This window comes from Lissotriton helveticus, chromosome 3_1 (assembly GCF_964261635.1).
Source record: "Lissotriton helveticus chromosome 3_1, aLisHel1.1, whole genome shotgun sequence".
Lineage (NCBI taxonomy): Eukaryota > Metazoa > Chordata > Amphibia > Caudata > Salamandridae > Lissotriton > Lissotriton helveticus.
Genome location: NC_136061.1, coordinates 1,876,471,787 through 1,876,494,661, shown reverse-complemented (window position 1 = coordinate 1,876,494,661; position 22,875 = coordinate 1,876,471,787). Strand labels below are relative to the sequence as shown.

At 44.6% G+C, this 22,875-nt stretch overlaps 1 protein-coding gene across 10 annotated transcripts in view; it reads right to left on the bottom strand.

Annotated features, from left to right (window-relative positions):
- Positions 1 to 22,875, bottom strand: part of PPP6R3 (protein phosphatase 6 regulatory subunit 3) — a 1,896,334-nt gene that overhangs the window by 293,232 nt on the left and 1,580,227 nt on the right. For all 10 annotated transcript variants that reach the window (XM_078682862.1, XM_078682861.1, XM_078682859.1 and 7 more), the window contains one exon: positions 4,677 to 4,830. In XM_078682862.1, the coding sequence (XP_078538988.1) occupies positions 4,677 to 4,830 (154 nt within the window). The remainder of the gene's footprint in view (positions 1 to 4,676; positions 4,831 to 22,875) is intronic.

The following is a 22,875-nucleotide window of genomic DNA, read 5'->3' as shown; positions in this document are numbered from 1 at the left end:
TCTACTAGGGACTGACAGTAAACCAAATAAGCCAAACATGGAATCCAATCAATACAGTAATTTCACATAGGGAGCACTTGCACTGTGGCACTGATCAGCAGTGGCACAGTGCCCAAAGCAGTATACCAGCAAAAAAACATCGTAAACAGAGGAGGCAAACAGAAAAAATGGAGGAGAGACTCCTGCCAATGATGCCAGGTCTAACAAAATACATGACAACAGATCTAAAAAGAGATGGCTGATGAGGCAAAAATTAAAAAAACAAAAGGTAACCCTTAACAGTTGTCACAGCAAGGCCTCGTTGGACTAAGAAAAAAATGTCAGACAATTTTGCATTCAAGAGTTAGAGGAACACCAGACAAACTTCTCCCAGCATGCTACATATATAGTTTTGTTGGATAGAACCCTGGCTGGTTGCCAAGGTAACACCAACCATATCAGGAGAGAGATCGCGATCCATAAACTGTCACCGTTCAATCTCTGCACATGGCGGTGTAGGCTGTTCAGGTGCAATATTTGACTGTGTTGTCGAAAGGGGCAGTCAGATCGGAGGACAAATACTCATGGTCAAAGGTTCCAGGTACTTCACTCTCCTAGCCCATTCCAAAGCCACTTGGATGACTTGTGCTCGATTCGTCGTGATCTTTTTCACCACTCCCGGGCCCCAGGTCTGGTGAAAGTCGTCTCTGAGGGAGACCGGCCTTGGAAACTCCAACACACAAAAGCTTGGACACTGTGTTCTTTGCAGTGATGAATATATCGAGCCAGGGCTCTCCCCATTTTTGGAATATGCTCTGTACCACCTCTGAGTGAAACTGCCATTCATGACCCGCTAGGCACCAGTCGCTGAGGTGATCCACCCTGGTGTTTTAAGATTCTGCAAGGTTATGCGTGTTCATGGAAATGTCCGGAGTACTCAGTCACTCCCAGAGAATTACAGCCTCCAAGCGAATAATACTGCAAGTTGATGTGGAGAAGATTCCTCTCCAGATTACCTCTCCAATGCAGTAATGAGGCACCCATTCTGACCGATACCTGTGAGTGGGGTCGAAGAGGGGGTCTGCCACCAGTACAATTGCGGTTAAGCAGCCACTAGTGTAGATCTTTAGAAGTCTTCTCTAACACCTGAATGTTATTTGGCAGGTTCCGTTAGTGCTCAGCCCACAGACACTTTAGACCTCACTGCAGAGCCTTCATGTGTAACCTGGTGGGGTCGAGGAGGCCAAGAAGTCTTAGAGCTGTGCTCACATAGACCCAGGTCAAAGATTGAAACATTGAGATCACAGCCAGAATGACCTGGACACATTGAGGCAGGGAAAGGTGTGGAAGAGCATCATATCTAGGATGGCTTAAATGAAAGGGAGGCTATACAAAGGAGTCTTGTATGACTTCGGTACGTTGATGGTTCAAACCCAACATTGTCAACAAGTTGTCTGTAGGTAGTTTACCACTGTTTGAGGTGATCCCGCCTTCAGCAGCTTGTCTTTGAGGTATGGGGAAGACTAGTATTCCGAACCTCAGCAGAAGGGCTGCAACCACAACCATTACCTTTGTGAACACTGAAGGTGCACTGATAAAGCTAAAGGGGAGAATGGAAAACTGAAAGTGTTCTTGGGCTACTTGTAACTGCAGCAAACATATGTGGGACTGCATGATGGTAATGTGAAATAGGCATCCTGCAAATCCACCATCCTGTCTTCTAGATCCAAGGAAGGCTGGGAGCATTCATTGGTCAGATGTGATGCTCCTCCATCTGGGGAGATATGTGACGTCCTTCCACTGGGTGTTTGTGAGCTGCTGAGGACTATTGAAAGCTGCTTTGCGGCAGCATGAAGTTATGGGTCTAAGCAGCACGTTGCCCCTGGGGCCTTGGCCGCTGTCAGCCTCATTGGTGTCATGTTAAGATTTTAGAAGCCCTGGACAATGCGTATTTTGGATGCCTCGGTAGGAAATACATTTGAATTTTTATTAACCTTGCCCTGATAATTCAAGATGGCATGATGACATATAATACTGAATTATAAGTTAAATTTAACAGGATCACCAAATCAGTTGAAATACCTCTTGCCCAAGACCCCTACAATCCTTAGGATAACACTGGGTAGGGAGTCAGAGGTACATGTAGACAGAGAGGGACAAAGGGAGAAATAGAATACAAAAGAAATTCACTAGAAAGTTCACTTCCCCAGTGTGCCCCTTGGAATTGGGAGGGGAGGTTAAAGGGGGGAACTAGGCATTAGCGCATGCTTTAAAGTCTCTGGGGCCAATTCCCTGCCTCTACCTCGTAAGGGCTGAGAGGTATGCTGTGGATGGGGAACACTCTGGTATTGCCTCTGCTGATATTCCCTGTCAAAGCTGTGAAAGATGTCAAGTAGCTGCAGACCAGGTGGGAGACTAGGTCCAGACAGCGCACTATGGCCCTGCTGTCTTTAAATCTTTCCAAAGTAGAGTCTGCCTTCTCTCCTAAGTGCCTAAATCCATCAAAGGGCATGTCCATTAAGGAATGCTGGGTGTCGTTTAAAAAGCCAGTGGGGAAAATACAGGTGTAACACCGAAGCATCCCGCTGGTCCGGACTGCCTTACCCAGACAGTCCATAGTGTCCTGACCCAAACGTATGAAGTGCCTCACCCCATCCTGTTAATCTGTATTGCGGCATTGTAGGGTTGGTCGGGCCTCATCAGGGACATCTGGCAAGATATTTCCCAATGTGCCAACAAAGTATGTGAGCATATATCCAGGAGACAGCTACTGTTGATTGATCGGAGGGAATGGATAACAGACCAGAACATCCATTTGGCAGATGTCTCCACACATTTTGATTCCTTGTCCAGGGGAGTGCACTGGGATTAAGTCTGCTCGTAGTTGCCGGCATCGCCAGGCTTTTTGGAGTGGGGTATATTATGATGTCCCTATGTCCAGGGGCAGGTCTATGCTGCCTTGCAATTTGTCTGTGGATTGGTGGCAATATCCAGGCTTTTACCCTGGTGTCAGTGAGTACAATGGACCCACAGACAAGGCTTCATTAAAAGGGAAGTTCCTGATTAGTGTGGCTTGGTTGAAGGACTTCGTTGAGGACATTAGTATTGACCACTGTGGTAGATAGGGTGAAGTCTAAGAATTCTCTGGAAATCACTGTAGTCAAGGCGGGAGATTCTTCTACAGCCGTGCTGGGATTATTGTAAGAGAGACCAATGTCTGGTAAGAAGTCCAGACCATTAGAATCCTGCAAGTCAAAACATAGGTTTTCATCATCCCTAGGGCTCTCATCTATAGGATTGTCTTCATTTTAATGGTGTTTCGGGATCTAGATAGGTTAATAGTGGGTTGCTTGCAACATCAGAGAGAGTTGTGGTAGAGCAGCTGCGTATGATAAAACTGTCAGTGCAGCTTTTTTGTCTCCGTTGGCATCGAGACTCGGGCTAGTGGCAATGGCTGCAGCAGGTTTGGATGGGGTGGAGCGGAGCTTGAAGACTCAGCTGTCCTCAGTCGAGCGGACAGCCAGCGTCTGGGATGAAGCAGGATATGGAGGAGCATCAAAGACTTATCTAGGGCTAGTTTAAGCTCCCAAAGCCGTTTCAGCATTGCTGATGGCCTGGGGAAGTCTGGGTGCAAGGATTTTTTATTACTTTGCAGAGTTCTGGGATTTCCACAATGATAGGTTGCCTTCGGCTGAGACCGGGCGCTGTTCGACTTCCTTGGGAGTTTCATGACAGCAAGTTTGCCTTTGCGGTCACAGTGGCCTTTAAGTTTAGTTTCACGTAGCAAAGTTGAGTCGTGATTGCAGCCAGACACCAGATGCAGGCTTTGGGGGTGTCTGACATGGACATCTGGCAGTTACTGTCCCTGCATGGTTTGAAGCCTGTGGTTTTTGAAGGGGATGTCTCAAGAACATTGAAGAGCGTGAGGGAATAAAAGTTCTGTCACATTGACAGGATTCAATGGAGTTAGGGTCCTACATCAGAAGGCATGGAGGAAAGGGGACAGACATTCATGCGGAGCGGGCAGAGATATAGGTGCCCCGACATCTGTTGTGGGATGGACACGATGTGGAGTCACACAACATCACTTGCCAATGTGAGAGGGAAATGCTCTCACCTGGGGAGATTCACAAGGTGAACAATCTGCAGTCAGAAGTCTTTTTCAGAAAGCGCACAAGCCTGACTCACACACTAATTAAAAAGCATAGATTCATGAACGTCCAAGAGTTGGTGAGCTTCTGCATTTATCTATTTCTTTGAAGAATCATGTAATCCCTAGTATCATTATTTCATCAATTACAGCTCTTCTGACCATGGAAACTTTGTATTAACAAATGTTCAGAAATTCTAAAGCACATTTATCCACTCACAAAACAACAAATAAAATATATGTAGTCAGGATACAGTTGCGAGCAAAGGGCTTATGAGCCAGAATACAATAAAAGGCACTGGGAGGGAGCATGGCCATTGATGGTCTACCTGAATTAGAATCATTTAGATTGTCATTCTTTGACTACCAAAAGTGCCGAAAAGACATATCTCGTATTTAAATGACTAATAATATTTTATTGAAACAAAGCCAGAAGAGATTACATATTGGTTTGTGTTCTCATATTGCTATTTCTACTAGACATTTGAAAGCAAACTGCTGAATGTAAAAGAAATTAATTAGAACTAGCGAAAAAGAATTGGCGTACCCTAAGGAAGAAGTGAATTCGGTGAAGGATGCCCATCCTGTTTCTTTTGAGGGCATATGTTCTTCAGTGCTCCAGACATCAGACACTAAGGAATCTGCACTGGACATATGTGCTGTTTCCATAGGTACCTCGAAGTTGGTTGGCCAGCTACTTGCTGTCGAAATCAAATTGACTCAGTTAAACCATAAAGCAAAAAACTGTAATTTCACAATAAATGGGAAATACTGCATCGAAAATATAAACATTTAGCAAATAACAATAGCAAATATTACATTAAGTTATGCCAAGCTGACCTTTATAGAGGTATATGCTTATGTCACAAAATATGTAGTATTTGCAATTTAGCTGCTGCTGCCGCCATTTGCTCTTAAATGGTTTACGATAGGGCACCCATTTTAATTTTAAATATTGAAAGAAGACAGTTACAGTTATAGTTCATTAGTCCTTAATGGTGCATCAATCCCCTTGGGCATATAGTGCACTCATGAGATGTCACTAAGGTGTTAGAAGCACAATGAGAGCAGGCCATCACAATTATGTCAGTGAAATAAATGAAACACAGAAAAAATGCAAATGAAACTTCTCTGAATCACTGATGTGTGACTATATATATATATATATTCCTAAACAATTGGATTGTCTTCGGCGAATTGTGTGTATATATATATATATATATATATATATATATATATATATATATATATATATATATATATATATATATATATACACACACACACACAGCCCTTTTGTGATTTGTATACTGACCCCATAGAAAAGATGGCAAAAAATGACCCGAACATATTTTTAGGGGCCGATCTGCGAATTTAAGATAAAAAGTATAAAATCTTCAAAAGTAGACCATATACAAGCTAGTTATTTCTGTTCGTGCTACATTAATACAAGTCTGTGCATTGAGTAAAATATGATATGTATCACATATTTCTTAGCTATATGAAATTTATCTTTAGTGCTAAAGACTGGAACCCCTGATCTACGTAGATGAGTTTTAACCACAGCCATCACCTAAGTGAACACCCGTGGGGAGCTGGTAAGGCTAAATGGGAGCACTGTGAACTGAAAGTGCTTGTGACCCACCGTGAATTGCAGATACGACTGTGGGCTGGCAAGACGGGAATATGGAAATAAGCGTCCTGCAAGTCCAACATCACCATCCAGTCTCTGGGGTCAAGTGCAGACAGGACCTAAGCCAATGTGAGCACCTTAAACTTCGGTAGAGTGTCCGGGGGTCTAGAATGGGACGCAAGCCTTTGCCTACATGGGCACCAGAAAGTAGCGGGAATAACCACCACAACCTACTTCTGGTGCAGGGATCTTCTCTATAGCTCCTTTAGCCAAGAGAGCTGAGACTGGCGGAGAAGTGCCAAATGATCCTCCAATAAGCATTTGGGAGACAGCGGCATGGAGGGAGGACTAGTCTCGAAGGGGAGGGAGTAGCCCCTTTCGATGATTTGCAAAACCCACCTGTCTGACATGTTGGATGGCCAGTGGAGGGGGTGATGGGGGAAACCTGCCTCCAACTGGCTGTTGATGGGCCTGAAACGTCGGACTAGGAAGGTTTGAAGGCTGCGTGAGTGGTGGGATGAGGGGGGCAGGGGGATAGACCGCACCTGCATGACCATATCCCAGATGGTATGGGAGTGGCGGTCCAAAAAGCATGCAGTGCTCAACAACTGCAGTGCCAAGCTCGAGGAAGAGAACATACGCTTCCCAAAATGGTCCAGCTTCTAGGATTCTCAAGGGAAGGGTGTTGGGTCAAGAAAACTGGGTCGCTGGGGCAGGGCAGTGGTGGCGGGCAATTATACTCCACAGGAACCCCTATGCTGGGCTTGGGCCAAGTGCCCAGGAGGACATCAGTGAAGGCCTCATTGAATGGAAAAAAACGTTCAGAAGAGGAATCCGCAGGCTGAAGCACCTCCATCAGGAGGTTAGTCCTACTTGCCACTGAAAGGAGCACAAGGCCCAAGACCTCAGCTGCCCTTGTCACCACCACAGCATAGGACGCTCCATACTCCGTTGCCACGGTAGGGGGAGAAAGCAAACCAGTGTCTGGAGAGGTGTCCAGGATACTGCAAACACCAAGGTCCTCTCACCAATCCGGTTTTTCTAGCTGGTCATTTAAAGGATCCAGCGACCCCTCCCAGTCCTCATCACCACCCTCTAGTGGTAAAACACCTTTTCAACGCAACTTTCATTCTGCATACCTTCACTCCGCATACCATTACAACGAAAGTACCATTACTCCGCAATACTATTTTAACACATGCCATTACATCTTATATGCTTTTACCACGCATGCTTTTACAACGAAATTTGTTGTAAAAGCATGAATGGTAAAAGCATATATTTTTAATATTTAAGTTTAAGGTAAGTATATGGTTTTAGTTTGGGGGTGTTGGGGTAGATGTTTTAGGGGTTCAGGGATAGGTTTGGGTTTTTGGGTACAGGGGTATTTTTAGGGTTCAGGGCTAGGTTTGGGTTTTGGGGTAACAGTGTTTTTAGGGTTCAGGGCTAGGTTTGGGTTTTGGGGTAAAGGGATATTTTTAGGGTTCAGGGCTAGGTTTGTATTTTGGGGTACAGGGGTATTTTTAGGGTTGAGGGCTGTGTTTTGGGGTACAGGGGTATTTTTAGGGTTCAGGGCTAGGTTTGTGTTTTGGGGTACAGGGGTATTTTTAGGGTTCAGGGCTAGGTTTGTGTTTTGGGGTACAGGGGAATTTTTAGAGTTCAGGGCTGGTTTTGGGGTACAGGGGTATTTTTAGTGTTCAAGGCTAGGTTTGGGTTTTGGGGTACAGGGGTATTTTTAGGATTCAGAGCTAGGTTCGGGTTTTGGGGTACAGGGGTATTATTAGGGTCAGGATGGGTTAGTGTTTAAGGGTGCTGGGGTATTTTAAGGAGTAAGGGTGGGTTATGAGTATGGGGTGCAGGGGTATGTAAAGGCACTAGGATGGGATTATTTTTTAGGGTGTAAAGGGAAATAAAAAAAAATAAAAAAAATCAAATATATATAAATATATATATACATATAAACAAAACAATTTAAAAGAAGGATTAGTTACTTACCTGTAATCCTAGTTCTCTTCCAGGGGTATCCTCATCAAAGTCATAAGCATTAGAATATTACCGCCCATGTGCGGGACCCCGGAAACACTATATTATATGTGCCCCACATATATATACTCATATATATATATATATATAAATACATATATATATATATAAAAACATGCAATAGCAGCCAAATAAAATCAGAGCTGAAATATGCGGTGTAGAATTTCCACCATACATGAATAATAAGCATTAGAAACATGAGAAACAACAACAAAGTTTGTTTAGAAACTGTTTTAATGCTCAGAAAGCAGTAGAAATTCTCATAACTCACTGGAATCATAGAAAGCTCCCAGGCTGCATTGCAAACACACAGTCTAAAAAGACTGAAGAGCTAACCTGTAGCTGCATAGGAATAAACTGATACCGTGCCTTTAAGGCACCCATGACCCCCAGTATCCTATCATGCCTCAGGGGTGACAGTTAGGTCAGTTGTTCTTTTCGGAGACTGAAAACAAACCCAGTAACAAATAGGTTAACAATATCTCCTTATTAAAGAATGTTCTTTGCCCGGGGAGGCGGGAGGGTTGCTTATGACTTTGATGAGGATACCCCTGGAAGAGAACTAGGATTACAGGTAAGTAACTAATCCTTCTCTTCCAGGGGGATCCTCATCAATAGTCATAAGCATTAGAATAGAATAGCGAGCCTCACCTCATCTCCCTGCGGGCAAAGGAGTAACAATACAGTAATACCCATACTAAGCCTAGTAACAACTAAGCTCGTACAGGCCGCAGGCTACCCAAATAGATTCCTCAAAGAGGCTTGTCCTACTTGAGTATCGGCCCTGGAATCAGATTTTAGGCAGTAATGCCTCGTAAAGGTATGAACTGATTTCCATGTCGCAGCCTTGCATATTTCTGACATTGGAATGTCGTGCAAGAAAGCTACTGTGGCCGCTTTCCCTCTAGTGGAATGCGCTTTGGGTAACACCAATAAAGGCTTGCCTGCAAGCTGGTAGGCCAATTTAATGCAAGAGACAATCCATCTAGAGATGGACCTCTTGGCCGCCGGAAACCCCGTTCTCATCGAACCATGGTTCACGAACAGCTGATCCGACTTCCTGATTCCCTTGGTTTTTTCCAAATAGAACTTGAGCACTCTCTTTAAATCTAATGAGTGCAACGACCGCTCTGCTGGGGTCGCTGGATTTGGGGAAAAAAGAAGGGAGGGAAATGGACTGATTTATATGAAAATCAGAAACCACCTTAGGTAAGAAGGATGGGTGAGCCCTCAGGACAACCCTATTGTGATGGAAAACAGTATATGGTTCCTTCGCACAGAGAGCTTGTATCTCGCTTACTCTGCGCGCTGATGTGATTGCCACTAAAAAGGCTGCTTTCCCAGATAGATGTTGCAAAGAAGCCTTGTGGATAGGTTCGAAAGGAGGTGACATTAACCTGGACAGAACCAGGTTCAATTCCCAAGGAGGAGAAGGATTTAGCACAGGGGGATAGACTTTCTTCAACCCCTGGAGGAAGTCCTTAACCACCGGAACCTGAAAGAAAGAAATCTGATGAGGCGATTTCCTGTACGCCACTATGGCTGACAGATGCACTCTAATGGAAACATATTTCAATCCAGAAGTTGCCAAGGAAAGGAGGTATGGCAGGATTACCTCCTCCTGCCCTTTAGTAGGATTCAGATGATGATCCCTACACCATAAGTAAAACCTCTTCCACTTGAACGCATAAGACGCTCTCGTGGAAGGCCTCTTAGCCTCCTTTAAAATGTTCATGCATTCGGGAGGCAAGTTCAGATGTCCATATTGCAGGACCTCAGGTGCCATGCTGTTAGGTTCAGCCATGGGAGGTTGGGATGCAGTATCCTCCCGTCCATCTTGCTCAACAGGTCCGGCCTGCAAGCAAGTCGTCTGTGTGGACACACAGAGAAATGTAGAATGTCCGGGTACCACCACTGCCGTGGCCAATCCGGAGCTATTAAGATCATCTCCATGTCCGACCTGAGGAGCTTGGACACTACCTTCGGAATCAGAGCCAGGGGAGGAAACGCGTAAGCGAATGTTCCTGACCAATCCATCAGAAGAGCATTCCCCTGCGTCCCTGGTCGGTGGAATCTGGACGTGAAGGCGTGGCATTTGGCGTTTTCGTCGTCTGCAAACAAGTCTATGGCTGGACGACCCCAGCAACGAAAAAGCTCTTCTACCACCTCGTCGTTTAACACCCAGTCTGGCTGATCTTCGAAGTGCCTGCTGAGTGCGTCTGCTTTTACGTTCAACTCGCCTGGAAGGTGCACCGCCACTACTGTGAGGCCTCGAGAGAGAAGCCAGTGCCAGATTGTTTGAGCCTCTCGGGAGAGCGGGCAAGATCGTGTGCCTCCTTGTTTGTTCAGATAGAACATGGTGGTTGTATTGTCCGTCTGAATTAGGACTGAGTTGGACTCGATCGCTGGAAAGAAAGCTTTGAGAGCTAGAAAAACCGCTCTGAGCTCCAGCATGTTGATGTGGTATGTCTGCTCCTGCGCAGACCACTGACCTTGTATCTGAAGAGGACCCATGTGCGCTCCCCAGCCTTGCAGAGAGGCATCCGTCACTATAGACTGGGATGGAAGAGGTTGGTGAAAAAGCACTCCTACCCGCACATTCTTTCTCCGAGTCCACCATTTGATGGCATCCTTCGTCGCTTGGGAAACAGTAATACAATCTTCCCAATGCCCTGTCGCTTGGTCCCACTGGTCCTCTAGAGCTTGTTGCAGAGGATGCATTCTCAGCCTGGCGTTTGGAATGAGGAAAATGCAGGACGCCATGGAACCCAGCAGGGATGCTACTTGTCGGGCTGTTGGAAACCGAGACTCTAGCAGAATCTCGCATTTCTGACTCATGGAAAAACGTCTCTCCTCCGAAGGAAACGCTTTTCCCAATCTTGTGTCCAGAACGGAGCCTAGGTAGTGGATGGACTGTGTCGGCCGCTGGACTGACTTCTCCAGGTTGACATGGAGGCTGAGGCTGTGCAACAGGTGTAGGCAAAGTTGCAGATCGTGCGTTACCTGAACCGGAGACGAGCCCTTTAGGAGCCAGTCGTCCAGGTATGGGTAGATGAAGAGACCCTTTTTGTGAAGAAAAGCCGCCACCACTGCCATGCATTTGGTGAAGAGTCGTGGTGCGGACTTGAGACTGAAGGGTAGCACCGTGTACTGGTAGTGTTAGCTTCCCACTACAAACCTCAAGTACTTGCGATGCTGTAGAGCAATCGGAATGTGAAAGTATGCATCCTGCAGATCCACCGAACACATCCAATCTCCGGTTTGAAGATGTGGGCATATTTGGTGAAGAGCTAACATGCGGAACTTTTCTCTGACGATGACTTTGTTCAAGAGAGGCAGATCGAGTATTGGTCTAAACTTGTCTCCCTGATCTTTTTTGGGGACAAGAAAGTACCTGGAGTAGACTCCCTTTCCTTTTTGAGAGGGGGGAACCTCCTCTATAGCTCTTTTTTGTAGTAGAACTTTCACCTCTCTTCGGAGTGAGCTTAGCTGGTGAGGGCAAGAGTTCTTTGGAAGAATGCTCTTTGGAAGCGCACGGAAATGAAGCTTGTATCCATTGCGCAGTATATTCAGCACCCACTGATCTTTTGTGATGCTGACCCACTCTGCCAGGTGTTGTGAAGCACTTCCTCCCACTGGAGTGGGCAACGGCGCAGAGGAAGCCACTGCTCAGGCCTTTCCTCCTCTCGTGGTGTTAGAGGATTGTTGGTGACCTCCTCTACCTCTGTTGGCTTTGCCTCAAAACTGGGTCTTTCCCTGGTTCTTACTTTGGGACCACTGAGGGGTTTGAACCCTCTGTTGAGCCCCTCTCCTCCTGTTGGTCTTAAAGCGGCGTTTGAATTCTTTTTTCTTTTCCAAACCCACCGCTTTTACTGTGTCCAGTTCTGTCTTCATACGGGTCATCTCGTCATCAGCATGTTCCCCGAAGAGAGAGGAACCCGAAAAGGGAAGATTGAGGATGCGATGCTGCGCATCCGGCTTCAGCCCTGTAAGGCGCAACCAAGCCGATCTCCTGGCACAAACCCCATGTGAGTAGAATGTGCCGCTAGCACTGCACCATCCGCAGCTGTGCTTATTAACTGGTTCGCCACAGACATCCTTCTGTCATAGTCTCTTCATAGTCCTTCTGGTCTTCCTTTGGCAGTTTGGACTTGAACCTTTCCATGGAGTCCCATAAGGCTCTGTCGTATCTACCCAGCAGCGCAGCCGCACTGGAGACCTTCAGCGTGGAGGCAGCTGAATTGCAAACCTTGCGACCCCAGGAGTCTTGAGATTTGCTGTCCTTGTCTGGTGGGACTGAAGAGGTAGCGTTGAGACATTCAGAAAGAAACTCTGTTATCATGGTTACGGAGTCAGCTTCTCGTCATTCCACTTCACAGTCTTCTGGGTCCTCAACAGCATCCTCGAGGTCCAGAAGCCCTGTCCGCAGATCTCCTGTGCGTCAGCCAGACCCTTCGGCTGCGGAGATCAGACTGTCACCTATATGGTACAGATCATTGGACCATTGGCGAAATTCAGGAGCTGCCAAACGTATGTATGAGTATGCCAGCTCTCAACACGGGTCTCCTCGTCAGAATCTGGTGGAGGAGATGGACAAGCGTAGTCCTCCCAGGCGCAAATCACCTGTGAGAACACCAACCAAATCTCCCAGAAGGGAACTTCCGGTTAGACCCCGATCTCCCAGAAGACAGAGTCCGGTCAGGCCTCGCTCGCCCAGAGGGGAAGATCGGGTCAGATCTCGCTCTCCTAGAAGGGAAGAGCATTCAAGAAGATCGCGTGAGAGGAGGCACAGTGCTCACCGTAAACGTCGAAGGACTCCGTCTACTTCATCTACCTCTTCGACCAGGTCTTCCAAAAGAGATAACTCTCCTACGCTGACGGATAGTCCTACCACTAGATCCTCTCCAGTGGATGACATCGGCACTTATCTGGATGTCCTACAAAGAGGAGCTCAGAAGCTGAGCATTGAAATGTCTGTCCCTCAAGTTACTACGACAGTAATTTTTGAAACTTTGCACAAAAAAATCTATCTCTCGTCCACTGCTGCCTTTAGTCCCGGGGATTATGGATCCTGTCAAGGACGTTTTTCTAACCCCAGCGGCTATCAGAGCGGTTCTAGCCCACATACAGAAAAAATACAAACCGGCTTCTTCTGACCAAGTTTTTGTAAAATCTGACCCTCCAGCAGACTCTGTGATAGTGGCAGCGGCAAGAAAGACACATGCAGTGGCCGCTACGACGACGGGACTGGATCCTTCGACGTCGTCGACGTACCTGGTCTCCTCTTCGACGGCGAGCCCGCCGTCAACGGTAGTTTAGACGAGAGCTGATCCACCGGTGGTTCTTTTCTCAGCGCCGAGCCCGACGCTGATGTTGAAGGATGTGAAGACTTCTTTTTTGAAGATGTTTGAGTCTTCTTGGAACCCTTCTTCACCGGAGATCTTCCTGTGGATGACCTGTGAGCCAGGCCATAAATGCGAATCCTCTCCCGGTCTTTAAGAGTTCTTCCTGACAGGTGTTCACAGTGAGGACAGGTGTCTGGATCATGATCTTCAGGCAGACACAAGATACAGACGTCGTGATTGTCTGATTTTGCCTTCTTGTTGCCACAAGATGGACATTTGTCAAAGAGTGAAGGCATTCTCAGAAGAAAATGTTCACTAAACTGACTAAAAAAAGACAGTATCTTACTTGACTAGTTGTTAAATGTCAAAATAAGTGTAAAAATAGACAAAAGTGAAGTATTTTTCTGTCAGAAAACAGAAAACTAGTGGAGCTGTGTAACCAGGATCCTTCCTGAAGGAGCCGGAAAGAACAACTGACCTAACTGTCACCCCTGAGGCATGATGGGATACTGGGGGTCATGGGTGCCTTAAAGGCACAGTGTCAGTTTATTGCTATGCAGCTACAGGTTAGCTCTTCAGTCTTTTTAGACTATGTGTTTGCAATGCAGCCTGGGAGCTTTCTATGCTTCCAGTGAGTTATGAGAATTTCTACTGCTTTCTGAGCATTAAAACAGTTTCTAAACAAACTTTGTTGTTGTTTCTCATGTTTCTAATGCTTATTATTCATGTATGGTGAAATTCTACACAGCATATTTCAGCTCTGATTTTATTTGGCTGCTATTGCATGTTTTTATATATAGGCACATATAGTCTTTCCGGGGTCCCGCACATGGGCGGGAATATTCGAATGCTTATGACTATTGATGAGGATCCCCTGGAAGAGAAAAAATTGTTTATTTAAAAAAAAAAACAAAATATGGATATATATATATATATATATATATATATATATATATATATATATATATATATATGTTTCACCAATTTGTCCTTTACGAAGAAATGCGCACTCTCTCACAGCCGGTGCGTGCTTCGAGGTCGGACCAGACCTCGTAGAAAATGCTTCACCAAACACGCCAGAGAAAACACGCACTCCACGGACCTTAAGGTTAACGATTTATTTCAGTGCCATTCCCCCTTCACCAACGCGTTTCACCCGACAGGGCTTGTTCACGGTGTGATTTGTCAATAGTCCATTGTCTGTTTCTACATTAAATACATTTTTCCACAGTTGCACATTAGGATGCATTGTGGGATATGTAGTGTGAAGTGTATACACCCAATTGTGAAAAAATATAAATTACTTATTGTTTTCTTATTTTTTCATTTCTAAATTATCAAATTATACTTATAAATCACAATATCATATTGGGTTGGAATTTGTGTTTGTATCAGGTGATTTTGTTATAGTCCGTTCCATTTTTTATATATATATGGTCTATCCTTTTCGTAATGGTCTCAGTGACCTATACATTTATTAAAGGATAAACAAATGTCCAAGTTCTCATGCATCCATGCTTTTCAAGCTCAGTGCTTTTTCATTCATTTTCCATTGTTTTTCTGTTTGGAATTTCCTGATTACAACTTCTTATTCTTATTACATTTTTCTTTTCACTTATGACATTGTCTCTTTCTTGATGTTAATTATTGGTTTTTGTTCTCTCTCCTTAAATGTGTACATATAGCTCTTCGTCCCCGTTAAGACCCAACGGGATCTTTGTTTTGAATCTTATTATTAACCTTGATTCCAATCTTCTCAGTTTCAATGTTCGATTTCCTCCTCGTTCATTTATTGGAATCGTGGCTAGCCCAAAGTACCTCATGTTCTCCCAAGTTTTACCAGGATGTGTCATCATGTGTTTTGATGTGGCATAAGTTTGGTCCTTATTTTGTATTGCCCTGGTGTGTTCTAAGATTCTTTTCTTGAGGGGGCACGTAGTGCTGCCTATATATCTCTTGCCACACTCACATTCTAGACAATATACTACATGTGTAGTATTACATGTGATCTTCTCTTCAATTTTAAAAAGTTTCCCTTGTGGATCCATGATGTTCTTAATGTTCTTCCCAATTTTGCATGCTTTACACACGCTGCATTTGCTTAATCCTTTCTGGTGCTCTTGGAGCCATGCATCCGGGCGTTTGTTGATGAAGTGGCTATTTACCAATTTGTCCGATAGTGATGGAGCTTTTCTATAGGAAATTTGTGGCCATTTTCCCAGTTGTTTCCCGATATCGGGATCTTTGGTTAGGATGCTCCAGTATTTTTTCAGGGATTTTTGTATCTTTGGACTCTCTTTGCTGGATGTCATAACCATTCTTATTGGTTCTTTTGTAGGGATCTCATCCTTATGACTCTTCTTCCTTATGAGAGTATCAGACCTTTTGATTGCTCTCGCTTTCATTTCTCCTTGTCTGATATCATTATGTTTATATCCTCTTTTTAGGAAGCGGGTTTTCGTATCTTTGAACTTCAAGTTCATCTCATTTTGTTTGGAGCAGTTCCTTTTCATTCTAATAAATTCACCGTAGGGAATATTTTTCTTTATGCTGTTGGGATGGAAACTTTTCCCATGTAAGATGCTGTTTGTCGCTGTGCTTTTGCGATGGACAGTTGTTTCAATTTTTTCTGCTTCCACATATACTTTAGTGTCCAGAAAAACAACTTCTTTTGAACTTATGCTATAGGTGAATTTTAATCCAACGTCATTGTTGTTCAAGATGTTGAAATAGGTCACAAACTCCGCCTCTGTGCCATCCCACAGGAGAAAAAGGTCATCGATGAATCTCAGCCAGAGAGGTATCTTGGCTGTATGGCTGTCGTTTTCTTCTCTCCAAGCTATGGTCTTCTCCCACCACCCCATCACTAGATTCGCATAGCTTGGAGAGAAGGAAACTCCCATGGCCGTCCCACATTTTTGTGAAAAGACCTCCTTGTTGAATAGGAAGATATTATTCCTAAGACACATTTCAATCATGTCTAAAATCATGTTGCAGTATTTCAATTGGGCGATTGGTTTTTGTTTTAAAAAGTACTTTATCGCCTTGAGTCCAATGTCATGATTGATAGAAGTGTATAATGACACCACATCGATCGTAACTAGCATGTAATTGTGCTGCCATTGGGTGTCCATCAATATTCGAAGGAAGTCTCCTGTGTCCTTTATATATGAGGTTAATGAGGTGACCATGGGTGCTAATATACTGTCTACAAATATTGAGACATTCTGATACAATGAATCACAGCTGGAAATGATTGGTCTCCCAGGCGGATTGTCTAGAGTTTTATGCACTTTCGGCAGAAAGTACATGGTGGGCATTACCGGCGTTTCGTTTTGCAAGAATTTCATCTCTTGTTCCGTTAGTAATCCATCTTCTTTCCATTTCTTCAGTTTCAAATTTAGATCTATGGCTAAATCACTTCGGGGATTTTTCTCCAATCTTTGATAGTTGGTCAAGTTATTTAGTTGTTTCATAGCCTCCGCTATGTACGCTGTTTTGTCTTGAATAACTAGATTTCCCCCCTTGTCGGCAGGTTTTATCTCTATGGTTGTATTTTTCATTAGTTTATCCAGTGCCTTTCTTTCCTGCTGGCTTAAATTTTCTTTTGCTTGGCCATGCTTTATGTTAGAAATCTTCTCCAAGTCTGAAATTACTAGCTCGTAGAATGTGTCCATTCTGTTCCCTGGGTACAGTATCGGGCAGAATTTGGATTTATCTCAAAATTTGCTTTTAGGATGTGCATCTGTCTTTGTTCCCATTTCTTGCAACATTTGTGTATCCGTTATTGTATCTCCTTCTGCCTCATTTGCTAGGTCATAAGCTGTTCGCAAGCTTTCGATTTCCTGAATCACCATTTGATGTTGGTCGTCTTCTCCTGTTTGTGTCGATTGTTTTTGTTGTTTGCTGAAAAATTTGGCTAATTTCAATTTTATGGCACGACACGGAGGCCATATTATGCAAATCTCCTTTATTACCACAGCTCAGTAGCAACAATAGAATGTAGAACATCAATGAACATTCTTAGTAGGAATAAAGTCCCTTAGAAACCATCTCCCATCCTTCTTTGTTGCTGCTGCTCAGAAAGATAAGTACTCTCTCAGATATCTCTAGACTTATTCCTTATTGATGCCTATATGTGGGTAATGATTTGACTCCTGGGTGGCAACTGTGCCTTACTGTGGAACTTCCTTCCCCCCTCTCTGTACTCTCGTTAGTTTTAACAACTATATAACCCTTTTTCTCAATTATTGCCCCCCTTTCTCCCAAGAATGCCTGTGTGCTTTCTCCCAAGAATGCCTGTGTATTTCTCACGTCGCATATATGTATCTTCGCTTTCTTATCTCTTAAAGCGCTAAATAGAAAAAACTGTCTCCGGGCCTATTTCGGGCCGGACCAGAAGCATTGTTTACATTCAAGTAGTCGGCGCGAGATCCGACTCCTGCTCGCTCTTTGCCCCTAACGTGGCGCCCCCCACCATGGCGCTCACCTGCTATACCGAGTACGCCTCACACTCGGGCAGCGCCATTACCGCCTTTACTCCCCGTCCCGTTTCCGACTAAAATATCTCCTCTCCGACACCTCGATGCGGAAGAGGGATTAGAGGAACGGTCCTAAGGAACGGCCGACGCACGTCCCCTGCGTGCGCGGCGGCCATCTTAAGCACTTGGGATGCTCCCATTAGCTTATATTAGACGACCACCATTTCTAGATGGGTTCCTTCGCCGTACTGCCACCCCCTCAACCTGAGTGTCAGTTACACTGATTCCCTCGTCGGATATCGCGTTTCAAGCAGCGTCTTAACCGTTTTCTCTTCAGGAATCTATATTCCTACATAAAAAACCCCTATATCCTACCAATATCGACCCTAACAATAATAACATCTATATGATGTCAGAACCTATCTCTAACATGGAGGGCCACTTGGAAAAGATGGTTAACAAAGCCTTTGAGAAGGTCCTTGTCTCCATCGATGAAAATATAAATAAAAGGTTTGAGGCCTTAACATCCCCTCGCCCATCCACTAGCGGAAATCAATCAAGAGCTAATAAGGCTCCCAAAAAAAGGGCAACAGGAGGATCAGATTAGAAGGGTTCAAAGAAACCTAAGATTACCTCCGCCCCTTCACACCCTCGGGGTGGTGACAACAATGGTGCCTAGGGCACCCCTTCCGGGCAAATTGAAGGCCCAGAGCCCCCTACCAATATTGATTCCGAAGACAATTCAGATCAGGAAATAGACCTATCCTACTCATCTGAATTTGACACCGATGAGGATGAGGCACGAAACAGGGGAACAGGGAGCTCTGATGGGACACCTAAGGTCCTAGATAAAAACTCAGCCCTACTAGACCCCTTCGGAGACCCTATGTTTGACCCACTCCTGATTAAACACCCTCTATCCCCCGAATGGGCTCCTTCCCAACACGTAGGAGAATACCTCTCATTCTGGCTACGAAAGGAGATCCCTCAAGAGGTCAGAACAAGACTTAGGTCCGAATGTCCCAGACCTTCCCTACCTAACAAAATTACATCTACACCAGAACTTGACCCTAAAGTGGTGGCGTTCATCTCAAAGACGGCCCGCGACCCTAGAAAGGGATTAGATAAAGGCCTTAGGTCCTGCCAAGACCGCCTACTTGACTCCATTGGGCCAATAACAAAAATTTTTGAGATGGCAGAAACAGCGTACTTAGAGGACCGACAGGTCGACCCTAAAGAACTAAGAGAGTGGGTCCAGAGGGCTATATGTCTAATTGGGAATGCCAACACTGCCCTATCTGTCGAAAGAAAGAAAGGGATCTTATTCAAGATCGACCCTAAACTAATAGAACTGGCAAAAAACGACGGGGGCCAAAATACTCAAGGCTTCCTCTTCGGAGAGGAATTCATTAAAGACATGGCACGGTATGTCGGAGCGTTTAGCTCAATACAAAAATCCCAAAAAGATATAAAAAGAGTCTTCCAAGATCGTGTTTTTACTCGGGCCGGGAGAATGCGGGGTCGCTTTCCCGGCCGAGGAAACTCCAATTCAAGACCCTTCATGTCTCGCGGAGGAGGCAGGTTTAACACCAACAACTCCGGCAACTTCGGACAATTCTACCCCCAAAGACAAAGATCTCGTGGCAGAAACTTCAGAGGGGAGAGAAGACAACGTTCCTTCTCTACAGGTAAGAACCTTGTCAGACCCTTCAGATATCCCTCCAAGGGTGGGAGGGAGACTTCTCCAGTTTGCTGGGAACTGGAACCTAGTGACCAAAGACCCCTGGGTACTCGATACCGTAAAAGGCTACAAAATAGACTTTGTAGACTTTCCCTTTCAGATAAGGACACCAAGACAGATCACCTTCTCTACCAAAGACAAGATGCTAGTTTCTCAAGAAGTCCAAGAACTCTTGAACAAAGGCGCAATAGTAGAGGCCTTCTCTCCGGGTTTCCTAAGCAATATTTTCCTGGTGGAAAAGAAAAACAAAGAACAAAGACCTGTGATAAACTTGAAAGAACTAAACCAATGGGTGGTCTACCACCACTTCAAAATGGAGGGAATCCACCTCCTAAGAGATGTTCTAAGGAAAGGAGACTGGCTAACGAGACTCGACCTAAAAGATGCATATCTGACAATCCCTATCTGGAAACCCCATCAGAGGTTTCTCCAATTCACTTGGGAAGGCCATCTGTACCAGTTTTGCAGCCTCCCTTTCGGCCTCTCATCCTCCCCCTGGTGCTTCACCAAGGTACTTCGACCCGTCGCAGCTTGGCTGAGACAGAGAGGAGTGAGGATGATCATTTACCTAGACGATATCCTCTTAATGGCCCAATCAAAAAACACTGTCTCGTTCCATACGGATCTTACAATACGCCTCCTACAACACCTGGGTTTTGTTATAAATCTAAAAAAGTCATGTACAACTCCTTCTCAACAAATCCAATTCCTAGGCTTTCTAGTAGACACTGTGAAAACAGAACTCCGCCTTCCGAGCGACAAAATAAGGAAAGTGAGGAAAGAATTGAGGAAAACACTTCGTATGGAAGTCTTCCCCCTAAGGTACCTAGCCAAGATCCTGGGCCTTCTTTCCTCCACGATTCAAGCAATATTCCCAGGACCCCATCACTATCGGGCATTGCAAAGACTCAAGTCAAGACACTTGAGATCCAACGGATCATACTCCCAACTAATCTCCCTAGACCAGGAGTCCAAAACAGAACTACTCTGGTGGCTCAAAAATCTAGAGGCTTGGAATGGAAGAGCCATCTTCGGAGAATTACCGGATTTAATAATAGAATCAGATGCAAGTTTAGAAGGCTGGGGTGCCAGATGTGGAAACTCGTCAACAGGGGGCCGCTGGACCCAACAAGAAAAAGAGTTACATATCAACTGCTTAGAATTACTAGCAGGTTCATTTGCAGTCCGGTGTTTCACCCAAGACTCAATGAAATGTTGTGTAACTCTTCGAATGGACAACGTGTCAGCAGTTCGCTATGTCAGCAAACTGGGCGGCCCGCATTCCAAAGATCTGTCAGACTTAGCGAAGGGCCTATGGTACTACTGCTTGAACAAAGGTATTTCAGTTGTCGCGGAACATATTCCCGGACTGAAGAACGAAGTTGCAGATTGGTACTCCAGGAATTTCAGGGACTCCAGCAATTGGAGACTGAACAGAGATGTATTCTTATCCATCCAAACAATCTGGGGCCCATTCACAACGGATCTGTTTGCAGACCGTATAAACACCCACCTGAAAGACTTCTTCAGCTGGAGACCAGACCCTCAGGCCACGAAAGTAGATGCCTTTTTACAAGACTGGACAAACCTAGCACCTTATGCCTTTCCTCCCTTTTCAATGCTCCCTCGACTTCTCCTCCATGCCCGACGTTACAATCAGAGCATGGTCGTGATAGCCCCTCTTTGGAGATCCCAAGCGTGGTTTCCAATTATTCTGGAAATGAGCATAGATTTCCCGATTTTAATTCCCTCTTTCAAGGAAATCCTTCTAGATCCAGAGGGTCATACTCACCCCCTTGTAGAGCAGGGCCTTCTAACTGACGGCATGGAAGATTTCAGGAGACAATGGAGAGTCCCTGGACTTTCGTCAAATGCTTTCAGACTCATTTCTGAATCGTGGGCACCTGAAACAAGAAAGGCATATAGACTGGCATGGAACAAATGGGTTCGCTGGTGCATTCAACGGCATTACGATCCCGTTTCAACTGATCTAGTCAATGCTATCAATTATCTTTCAGATCTCTTCACTTCAGGGCTCTCTTACAGAACTGTTAATGTTTACAGATCAGCAATCTCAGCCGGTCACTCCTTAATTAATGGTCTTTCTGTTGGACAAAACCTTCTTACTAAAAAGATAATGAGAAGTATGAGGGTTCTAAACCCTCCTGTCCCAAAATATACCACTCTGTGGGACGTCACTCTTGTTCTCAGGACTTTAGATTCATGGGGAGATAACTCTTCTCTATCTCTTAAACGCATTTCCTTCAAGATTACCGTCTTATTGTGTCTGGTGTCTTTTCGTAGAACTTCTGACGTTAAGGCTCTGGACATTTCTAGTAGGGCTTTCCAACCCGAAGGAGTTTGCTTCTTCCTTAAGAAAAGGACAAAGACCTTGCCTTCCTCAATTTTCTATCCCTTCTTCCCTACGAACGATAGACTCTGTGTGGTCAGATGCTTAAAAGAATATGAAAAAAGAACTAAATGTCTTAGAATGAATGATTCACAACTACTGATTTCTTATAGACCTCCTCATAAAGGAGTCTCTTCCCCAACCTTAGCCAGATGGGTTAAGAACGTTATGCATGAAAGTGGTGTTGATATTTCTATTTTTGGTGCTCATTCTTTGAGAGGTGCTTCAGCCTCTAAAGCCTTCTGCCTAGGAGGAGGGTTACAAGACATCCTTAGGGCTGCAGATTGGTCCAATGATAGTATGTTTAAAGCATGTTATTTCAAACCAATACCTAATGTGATTGATAATGTTCTTAATGCACTTTAAACTTGCATAATATGGCCTCCGTGTCGTGCCATAAAATTTAGATTTTTCACAGCCTGCTGGGCAGAAAATCTGGATTTTATTAAGGACATGGAGGCTAATATTATCCCACCTCCTTGTTATACCCTCCCATTTATGATGTTCACTTTTCTCTTTCAGAATAATGGGATTCTGGATTTTAACTATGGATTTTGGATCTTCAAGTTTTTGGATCCTCCAGTTTGTCTCAAGTTGATCTTTCCTCGCAGTCCTAACAAAGAAGGATGGGAGATGGTTTCTAAGGGACTTTATTCCTACTAAGAATGTTCATTGATGTTCTACATTCTATTGTTGCTACTGAGCTGTGGTAATAAAGGAGATTTGCATAATATTAGCCTCCGTGTCCTTAATAAAATCCAGATTTTCTGCCCAGCAGGCTGTGAAAAATCTAAATTTTCTAACGTACTTGTACAGATCTATCTTTGTTTCTATAGGGTCAAAATGTTTCTCAGGACAGAAAGTCAATCCTTTGTTTAATAAGCTTTCCTCAGCTCTTGTCAGAACGTGTTTAGACAGATTTATTATCAAGTACGGTTCCATTTCAGCTTCTCCTTCTATTTCCTCACTGTTCGATTGCGTAGGGGGTAACTTCTTTTTTCTGCCGAGGCTCCTTCTTGTTTTTCGTCTTTTCTTTGTGATGGTTTGTGTTCTCCACCTCTCCCTCTGTTCATCCCCCTTCCTCTTCCTCTCC